Raw genomic sequence first — 10,689 nt, 5'->3', positions numbered from 1 at the left:
TGTTTTTCAACAGGACAATGACCAAACACACCTCCAGGCTGTGCAAGGGCTATTTTACCAGGAAGGAGAGGGAAGGAGTGCTGCATCAGATGACCTGGCCTCCACAATCCCCCGACCTCAACCCAATTGAGATGGTTTGGGATGAGTCGGACCGCAGAGTGAAGGAAAAGCAGCCAACAGGTGCTCAGCATATGTGGGAACTCCTTCAAGACTGTTGGAAAAGCATTCCAGGTGAAGCTGGTTGAGAGAATGCCAAGAGTGTGCAAAGCTGTCTTCAAGGCAATTCGAAAAATCTCAAATATAAAATGTATTTTGATTTGTTTAACAATTTTTTGTTTACCATATGATCCTATATGTGTTATTTCATAGTTTTGTTGTCTTCATTATTATTCTACAATGTAGAAAATTGTAAAAAGAAAAAGATAAACCCTTGAAAAAGAGTATGTGTCCAACTTTTGACTGGTACTGTGTGATATATATATATATATATATATATATATATATATATATATATATATATAGCAATCCTATAAAAAATCTCAAATTAATAATATGCAACCATTCAAACAACTTCATTAGTATGAGTAGAAAAAACATATTTAACTTACCATTCTAAAGTGGCGTCTTCTCCTTCCAAAAACATATCTTCAGCTGTTGCGTCTAAACTGTATTCACTAAGTCCTCATCTACTGGTTCTGTGACATTTTCCCGGTCGATTTCTGCTATAATCTCGTCCAAATCTGTATACCTGGACTTTGATTTAGCTTTTCAAGTATTAGTAGCCATGTTGTACTTTCAAAATGTGCAGAAAACTGTTTACTAAATCGAGCTGTGCTTAACGCGATGCGCCACTTCCTTCTTTAGATTTACAGTGGACACTAAACCGCGTTTGCTCGTAATGAATACACAGGCTTTTCCTCAGACAATGGACCGTCTCATACTCCTGTAAATTCCAGCTCATTGGCTATCTAGCTAGCTATGTTTCAAAACGATAGGTGGTCATTGGTCCAAGATACAGTCAATTAAGTGAACACCACCCGCCTCATTGGTGAGTAATCATGTCAGTTCTTGGTGGGCTCAAATAGCTTTTGTGTAGCCTATAAGTCATGCAGAATGATGAAAAAAAGTGTGGTTGCCTTCTTGAGTATCTGAGGATCGCAGAAAAACTGAACTTGACTGGGTGAAACAAGATGTAGCGTATATATTATGTCGAAATGTTTTGTTGCAAGTTGAACGAGTCAGAATTCAGGCAACCGTACAATCGCTTGAAAATATAATGGACAAACTACAAGCGCGTATATCCTACGAACAGGACATTCAAAACCGTAATATCTTATGTTTCACCGAGTCGTGGCTGAACGACGACATGAATAACATACAGCTGGCTGGTTATACACTGTATCGGCAGGATAGAACAGCAGCCTCTGGCAAGACAAGGGGTGGCGGTCTATGTATATTTGTAAACAATAGCTGGTGCACGATATCTAAGGAAGTCTCAAGGCTTTTCTCTCCTGAGTTAGAGTATCTCATGATAAGTTGTAGGCCATACTATCTACCAAGACAGTTTTCATCTATATTCTTCGTAGCTGTCTATTTACCACCACAAACCGATGCTGGCACTAAGAACGCACTCAATGAACTGTATACGGCCATAAGCAAACAAAAAAACGCTCATCCAGAGGTGGTGCTCCTAGTGGCCGAGGACTTTAATGCAGGGAAACTAAAATCAGTTTTACCTCATTTCTACCAGCTTGTTAAATGTGCAACCAGAGGGAAAAAAACTCTAGACCACCTTTACTCCACACATAGAGACGCGTACAAAGCTCTCCCTCGCCCTCCATTTGGCAAATCTGACCATAATTATATCCTCCTGATTCCTGCTGCTCTTTAATTATTTGTTACTTTTTTTTTCTTTTTTTATGTATTCTTTCTTAAAACTGCATTGTTGGTTAAGAGCTTGTAAGTAAGCATATGACAAATACAATTTGATTGATTTGATTTGATACAACATGGATCGTGTTAGGATATAAAACATTATTTTATCAAACAAAACAACTCTACATTTTATCTTTAGGTCCCTCAGGATGACAAATCAGAGCAAACTATCTTCAAACAATAGCATGGTATTCTTTCACTGTAATACCTACTGTAAATTGGACACTGCAGTTAGATGAACAATAATTTAAGCTTTCTGCCCATATAAGACATGTATATGTCCGTGAAAATTAGCTTTTGTTTACAACATCATTGTAGTCACATTATCCATATTGAGCAACAGCTATCCCGATTTCGGGACACCCATCCAGTAGAGGTTAAAATAAAGACAGTTCACAGAATTGTCCATTTAAAGAAATGTAGCCAACTTATTCATTTCTACATTTAGCTAACATTAGATAGTTAATCCAGAGATTCTTACCTTTGCCTCGATTCGGCAGTCTCGTCCAGATCATCACGGTATTTGTAGTTCTTTATGATAGCCACATAAGCAGCTAATTAGCATTGTATTTTTGGGGGGTAAATACAGACGAATATATTGATAAAAGTCACCTTGTCTTAGAGAGAGTTACAAGGTTATCAAAACGTCATGCCAGGGTAAGCCTACACGGAACAGAGCCCTTATTTTAAGTGTTTCTAAAATCCCATATGAGAAAAATTAATGGTGGAAAAACAATTTGAACCATTTCCCTGCTTCTTCTTCTTCTTCTTTGGTGGGGTTTATCGGCGGTTGGCATCCAACGTTATGGTGCATTACTGCCACCTACTGTACTGGAGTGTGGGCCAGAGACAGGGGGAAACTAAATCCTACCTGCCAGCCCCGTTGCTCTTAAAAAAGATAACAAAGTATTTGAGACTATATCTAATGATGTTCTACTCAATATACTCTTTAAACTAATTTCCTGTATCCCCTTCTCCCTCATACTAGATCTCATTCTCTCTCTTTCCCTCTGATACTGCCCTCACTGTAGCAAAACATGCTACATGGTCTATGTTTCCTGGCAATAATCAAACTTTCCTGTTGGATAATTTTCTATCACATTTAATGTCTCATTCAACTGGCTGTGTCCCACCCTTAATCTTGTAAAAATAGCCTCCTCTCTTCTGTCCTTTCCTGCTGTCCTTCCCTTCCCAACTTTCCTCTGTACTTGAAATAAATGCCTTCCCTTATTATCTTTATTCCACTACTCTTTCCATCTCTGCACCATCACTGTATATATCAGGCTTTTTCACTCTGCCTTGCTCATTGAAACTACAACATCAACATCCCCACTACTAAGTGCTTATTTAGCCAGTTCATCTACTGCCTCGTTCCCCTCCACCCCAACATGGGCTGGTACCCAAGTAAATCTTATCTGTATACCCATCTGTCTAATCCTGCCATGGGTTTGTAGCACCTCATAAAGCAGGTATTGTCTGCTACGTGAGCTAAAGGACTGGAGTCTCATTAACACTGCACATGAATCAGAGCAAATAACTACTCTGTCTGATTTAAACCATTTCCCTGTTTGACCGCTAGGTTTTATGGGTATTACGACTCATAATGTGGTACTCTATTTAGCCTTTTTTGCAGCTGTTCTGTGAATATTTATTTGCTTACTCTAACAAATTGTTGCGTTAATTTAATCTAATTGTGTAACGTTTGTGTGTATGAGAGAGCGAGATAGAGAAAAATACAGAGAAATGACTTGCTTGTTTCTGAAGATGATTAAATACATAGATCATTCTTTGTTCTGCCTTATGAGAGCCACTGCTGATTACTCAGTCTGCTCTACACCTACCACATGTACAGTAAATGTATATGTTTACTTGGATGCTACGGTCCATCATCAAGTTCACACTCACAGTCCACCTTTCAACTGACTGTCATGTAACATGTATTGCTGTGAATAGACATCAAGGATAAAACCATTGTAATTATTTTACAAAGACTTTAATAAATGCTCTAGATATTTTTTGCATTATTATATTTAAGTTACTGTCTGGCATTTTGTTAATTAAGTAATGCAAACTCAAAGGAATACAAAAACACATATTCTTTCACAAAAGTAGTGCACTGGGCCTTTAATAGTCCTGTATTAGCGGACCGATATTGAAGAAAATCACAGCACCCCCACTCCCAAACTACTTCCCACAGCTATGGGCATTTCAAACATCAATATACAAATCACCTGAATCTTACAAGTGAGTTTACATGATTCGTCTTGTTGCCTTGATTGTTTTGTTTTAAAACACCGAAATAAAATCTACGTTAAATACTTGTCTTGGCTCTAGGAGGAGGATGTCTCAGTGCAGTACCTTCATTCAACAGTGCTCATGTCAGTGGGGTTCCACAAAAGGGATGTTACTGGCATGCCAACCCATAACTCTAATCCTAACATTAACCCTAATCTTAACCAAACTTCTAAACTTAACCTAACTATAACCAATTATGTAGTTCAACATGTGTTTGCAGGTCAGTCATGTCCCTTTAGTTTTCCTCCATGTCAGTGCTCTGGGTTCAGCTTTTAGCTCTATAGAATCTCTAGGAGTAATGGGAATGTTCGGTATTCAAACTTCACTGGCAGCCTAGTCTATGCACTAACAGTTGGACATCTCACTTGCTAGGAGGCACCCTAGCTTAATAGATTCTAACATCTACCAAATGCTGATTGAGTAACAACTAAGTAGCAGCAGCACTGAACTCTCTGAACTGCACACACACACAGCACAGTCCACAGCTCCAAACATAATAATTTGTTGGGCGCATATATTTGTCCTGTTTCATGTACAAATGTCCACATGTACAAGTGTATATTGGAAATTAGGTTTTTGCATATCCCAACTCAGCCATTATCAACGGCGACCCTGGAGCAATTAGGGTTAAGTGCCTTGTTTAAGGGCACATTGACACTTTTTCTACCTTCGGGGATTCGAACTAGTGACATTTCGGTTACTGACCCAATGATATAACCGCTAGGCTACCTGCACATACTGTAAATAGTGATATGTTTTTTCCAACTTCAGACGTTTCCTCAAACTTAAAATAACATACAGATTACTATAAAGAATTACAAATAAATAGTTTACATTATTTTGTGATTTAGGGGATTCACAAGGTATAGGTCCATTTATCTTGTAGATGGGTGTTGAGGAACAATTTTCATATAGAGGTTGTTTAGGCCATGTAGCCCAGGGATGCTTTTGTTATTCAATGGGTTTGGTAGGGGTTAGAGACTCTAAAATGAGTGAATGTCATCTTTGTGTAGCAGAGGAAGAAAGTCCTGAGAGGAGTAGCGAACATTCATACACATGAAAAAGTATTTCTGGTCCATTAGTGTAGCGCAGCATGGGGTGGAAGGAGCGGGAAAAGTTGTTGGCATGGTGACAGCTGTTGTCCTCCTCTGTCGTGGGCACCAGGCAGGCTAAGCCAAACAGGAGCAGGAGGAGGAGCTGGAGGGGCAGGGCTGCTCTCAGGACCTTCAGGATAAAGGACTGTGCCCTCGGAGGGCACGAGGAGGACAACGAGGAGGAGGACGAGGAAGAGCGGGCCAGGGGGGAGTCAGAACGGGAGGAAGCACAGCCACCGCTACCCAGAGACCTGGTCAGACTGCAGGGAGAAAGAGAACGGAGTTAGACAAACCAGAAATAACAGAGGATAGGGTTTTAAACACAGGGACATAAACACGCACACACCAGTAAAGAGGTAAGATACAGACAAAAGGGTTAATATCGTAAGATACAACACACCCGAGTAAACACACCAATCACACACACAAGGTTACTCACACACTACAGTGAAAAGGTTACACACACTCACAGCAGCAATTTGTACCCACCAGTGAAGGCTGATGAGGGGAGGATGGCTCATAATAATGGCTGGAACTGAGCGAATGGAATTTTACATTTACATTTTAGTCATTTAGCAGACGCTCTTATCCAGAGCAACTTACAGTTAGTGAATACCTATTTTTTTATATATACTGGCCCCCCGTGGGAATCGAACCCACAACTATCAACATCCCTGCCGGCCATTCCCTCCCCTACCCTGGACGACGAACCAGGATCTCTAGTGGCACAGTTGGCACTGCGATGCAGTGCCTTAGACCACTGCGCCACTCAGGAGTACATGGAAACAATGTGTTTGATGTATTTGATACCATTCCACTAATTCCGCTCCAGCCATTACCACGAGCCCGTCCTCCCCAATTAAAGTGCCACTAACCTCCTGTGCTACCCACATTATTCTGACAGCTCTCCTATACACAGGGACCATTCTCACTGAAAGAGAAAACCCTGCTCTTAGAGCTGACTGTGTGAGAGTTCAATGTCAAGTCTCATTCTGAGCAGAGCTCGCTGTGCCAAAAACCCCTCCAGAGACTCCCAGAGAGGGAGCCAAGAGGAGAGGTGGAACTCAGTGTTCCTCCACCCATCGTCATCCTCACAAAGCTCCCTGGTGGTCTGGGGGAGGAAGCTGCAAGCAGTCTGTCTGCAGCCCCTCCACGCCTTCACTCCCTAGCCTTTCACACGTCTCTATCTCTCATTAAATTGTTAAAATTAATGGTGAGAATATTGTGATGTATTAAATGTGGTGTGTGTGTGTGTATATCCTTGCCCGCGTGTTCTACCTCAGCAGGCGTACCTCAGGAGGTCCACAGTTTGGGGCCGCAGAGAACCCCTGAACTCCATGGCAACCTTGTATACATTGCTAGATTTCAATTTACGGAGCCAATTAGTGAGTAAGAGGGAGCTAGTGGAGCCAGGGCATGCTCATACAATGGAGCCTACCAGCCCCAGCAGAGCCTCATTACCTTTGCTCGACCACTTATCCGTAAACTAATTAGGGCCAGGGTTCAACCCAGCCTAAATGTCATTAAATGGATCAAAAACCACGGAGAGAAGACTCAAAATAAAAGAGAGAACGGGACAGAGGTGGGTGGGTTATTAGTAAGGAAATTAGAGAAGGATGAGGGAAAAAAGACAGAGAGAAATTAGAGTAAGCGGGAGGAAGAGATTGAGAAAATGTATTACAGGAGATAGCTAGTTTGCCATGAAGAGAAAGGGAGAGGAATAGAGGGATAGTAAGTAAAAAAAGAAAAAAAAAGAAGGCAAAGTGAGTCAGCAGAGGGTGATGAAACAGAAACATTAGGATCATTCCATCTAGTGGATGAGAAATAAACTACAGGGATTAGTGGTTCCTTAGATAGGTGAGCAGCACCTGGCATCATCGATCAGACAGCAGTGCATAGTAGCAGAGAGCAATAAAACAACAGAAAATGTTCCACTTTCATTTAAAGGAAGAAAGGAATCCCCTGAACTAGTTGATTCCCAAATCGGTTTTGGCTACGTCGCTTCTAGAAGGAAGGAGGATCATGGAACTCATATGGGCCAATGTTGGGGAAGTTTGGAGGGGTAAAGAGGACGCATCATTTCTCAACAGATGAGAGAGGCAGAAGAGGCCATAAGGATCTGGTTTAGGTTCGGTTTCCTATCCAGTTTCTTAACTGTGTCATTATGAGTTAGACAACTAAAAGGCATTGGACCAGTAACTAGGGGCATAGAGTATAATTTATTTGATTGATTGACTGATTGGTTTAAGAATTTGTAGAGGTCAAAGGTATGCGGTCATGGTTCCATCATCCTCCCATAGTTCTAGAGTCCAGGAGAGAGGTACCTGTGATGCGGGCAACTATCAGGGGGTCCTGGGTGGGCATGATTACTTTTGCCCAGGGGCTGAACCACACAATGAGCAGGACGTGGGGTAAAAGAAAAAAAGAATTGTTCAGTCCGGAACAAATAAAAACCAATCTTCAGATGAGAGATAAAAACTAACCAACAAATAACAGAAAAGGCAGTAACATCAATAGAACTTTAACAACTAAAGAGCAGCAAAATCTGTGACAGTGATAGAAGTCTCAGAACCAAGAAATCTGTATTTTCACATTGGATTTCATAAGGAATTACAATATTACACAATTTATTGATATGTTCATCAAACATTCATTTCCATCTATAGGTGGGTAGAAAATACATTAAATGTTACCATCCTATTAGTTTGAAATGTTTAATTGTTGCCAACGATTAGTAATGCTTCATGAATGTATTAATAAATTATGATGAGGTTATAGTGCTGTTATGGTGGCCTGTAATGACTAGAAGCATTAACGTTTATAATTATTTGCAATTACACTACTTGCTGACACTGCAATTGTTCTCTATAAAACAGCAGTTAGTGAAAAGCCAGCATTTCTTGTGAATTGTTGGCTATGCAGGTCTCCATAGTGTAGGTAGCAAAAACCATCTCAAAGAACAACAGCTTGAAGGGGCAACATACTCTACCGGTCAAAGGTTTTGGAACACATGCTCATTCAAGGGTATTTCTTTATTTTTACTAGTTTCTACATTGTAGAATAATAGTGAAGACATCAAAACTATGAAATAACACATATGGAATCACGTAGTAACCATTTTTTTTGGAACAAATCTAAATATATTTTATATTTCAGATTCTTCAAATAGCCACCCTTTGCCTTGATGACAGCTTTGCACACTCTTGGCATTCTCTCAACCAGCTTCACCTGGAATGCTTTTCCAACAGTCTTGAAGGAGTTCCCAAATATGCTGAGCACTTGTTGGCTGCTTTTTCTTCACTCTGCGGTCTGACTCATCCCAAACCATCTCAATTTGGTTGAGGTCGGGGGATTGTGGAGGCCAGGTCATCTGATGCAGCACTCCATCACTCTCCTTCTTGGTAAAATAGCCCTTACACAGCCTGGAGGTGTGTTGGGTCATTGTTCTGTTGAAAAACAAATGATAGTCCCACTAAGCCCAACCCAGATGGGATGGCGTATCGCTGTAGAATGCTGTGGTAGCCATGCTGGTTAAGTGTTCCTTGAATTCTAAATAATTCACAGACAGTGTCACTAGCAAAGCACCCCCACATCATAACACCTCCTCCTCCATGCTTTACGGTGGGAAATACACATGCGGAGATCATCTGTTCACCTACACCGCGTCTCACAAAGACACGGCGGTTGGAACCAAAAATCTCAAATTTGGACTCCAGACCAAAGGACATATTTCCACCGGTCTAATGTCCATTGCTCGTGTTTCTTGGCCCAAGCAAGTCTCTTCTTCTTATTGTTGTCCTTTAGTAGTGGTTTATATGCAGCAATTCGACCATGAAGGCCTGATTCACACACTTGAAGAAAGTTTTTGCGACTTCACTTGAAGAAACTTTCAAATTTCTTGAAATGTTCCGTATTGACTGACCTCCATGTCTTGAAGTGATGATGGACTGTCGTTTCTCTTTGCTTATTTGAGCTGTTCTTGCCATAATATGGAATTGGTCTTTTACCAAATAGGGCTATATTCTGTAACCCCCCCATTCCAGGTTGCTACCTCATGAAGCTGGTTGAGAGAATGCCAAGAATGTGTAAAGCTGTCATCAAGGCAAAGGGTAGCTATTTGAAGAATCTGAAATATAAAATATATTTAGATTTGTTCCAAAAAAAATGGTTACTACGTGATTCCATATGTGTTATTTCATAGTTTTGATGTCTTCACTATTATTCTACAATGTAGAAACTAGTAAAAATAAAGAAAAACCCATGATGGTGTTCTAAAACGATGTATATTTCTTAGTGGTGGATGTGTTAGCAGGGCAGCTATAAAGCAATCTACAAACAAAGGGTATAACTTCAATGAATTTACTTAATTGCCTGAACTAAAACAGAAAGGGCTGGTGGGTAGCTGCGGTGTAAAGGCTGGAACTGAGAGTTGTTCTGTGGGATCAGCATGCGTTGGGAGAGAGAAAGAGGGTGACATTTTGGATGAAGGATAACATTTGGGAGATCACTCTATAATTTGGTCAGGGTGACTTGCTATTTCTATAACCAGTAAACCCCACACCAATGACGTTCTATACAAACACAGCCCCCATTACATAAATCTACAGTGAATAATAGGTCCTAGATAAGTAAACAGGGAGAGACATTACCGATCGCCGGCGACTCGTCACAGTTTCCTCGGAGACGGGGCTGGTGGATCCAGAGGTGTCAGATTTGTCCACAGGAGACAAAGGCAGGGAGTCCTACTAAGAGGTAATGTGGACAAAGAGAAATAGTCAGTCTGAAGAATAGTTTCTTTCTCTTTCTCTTGATGCTCACTCGGACGGACACACAGGGTGCATTTCCCTGTTTCATTACCTGCTTCTAACTAGTAACCTGGAGATCCTCAAGTGATTGTCATAATTGTTGCACTAAAAAGCCCACATCATAAATGTACTGTATGTGATATGTCTGCAGGCCTTATGTGTATTTTTCTCTGACCTGTTGTGTGTCCATGGTGCCCAGTCTCCTCTCCAGGCCCTCCAGGTCAGCACTGACCTCCCAGAGGAGCAGCCACAGCCTGTTCCCGATCACATGCACCTTCTCCTGGGCCTCCAGACAATTGCTGGCATGGGTCTGGTTCTGGGTCTGCTCTGAAGCCTGGGGCAGGATTTGGGTCTGGGTGTGCACCAGCAGCTGGGCTGAGAGCTCATGGAGGGAAGCAGCCTTCTTCTGGGAGTCCAGCAGCTCACACTTGATTTGCTGGAGGTGAATGGGGGGAGGAGGTGAGAGGGGTAGCTTTTAATTAAATTTATTTTGGGCTAGGCTATAACCCTTTAGGATATTGGTATTTTGCGAGGATAAACATATTTGGAGTGTTGCCTAC

At 41.3% G+C, this 10,689-nt stretch overlaps 1 protein-coding gene across 1 annotated transcript; it reads right to left on the bottom strand.

The window, feature by feature from the left end:
• Window positions 1–4,058: 4,058 nt before the first annotated feature.
• LOC121552106 (nesprin-1-like) lies at window positions 4,059–10,671 on the bottom strand. The gene is made up of 5 exons (XM_041864841.1): window positions 10,660–10,671; window positions 10,305–10,565; window positions 9,974–10,066; window positions 7,649–7,707; window positions 4,059–5,584 (listed from the first exon to the last, which is right to left on the bottom strand). Exons 1-5 carry the CDS (start codon window positions 10,669–10,671, stop codon window positions 5,230–5,232), a joined length of 780 nt encoding a protein of 259 aa, XP_041720775.1. The 3' UTR covers window positions 4,059–5,229.
• Between the last annotated feature and the right edge of the window lie 18 nt (window positions 10,672–10,689).

This window comes from Coregonus clupeaformis, chromosome 36 (genome assembly GCF_020615455.1).
Source record: "Coregonus clupeaformis isolate EN_2021a chromosome 36, ASM2061545v1, whole genome shotgun sequence".
Taxonomy (NCBI): domain Eukaryota; kingdom Metazoa; phylum Chordata; class Actinopteri; order Salmoniformes; family Salmonidae; genus Coregonus; species Coregonus clupeaformis.
This window is presented reverse-complemented; position numbering and strand designations above follow the sequence as displayed.

Bases quoted from the DNA above. Each gene is read 5' to 3' on its own strand.
- LOC121552106 (XM_041864841.1), bottom strand. The intron at 10,067-10,304 runs GTCAGAGAAAAA...ACCTCTTAGTAG, and splicing joins GCACCATGGACACACAACAG to GACTCCCTGCCTTTGTCTCC. The intron at 5,585-7,648 runs GTACCTCTCTCC...TTCTCCCTGCAG, and splicing joins GATAGTTGCCCGCATCACAG to TCTGACCAGGTCTCTGGGTA.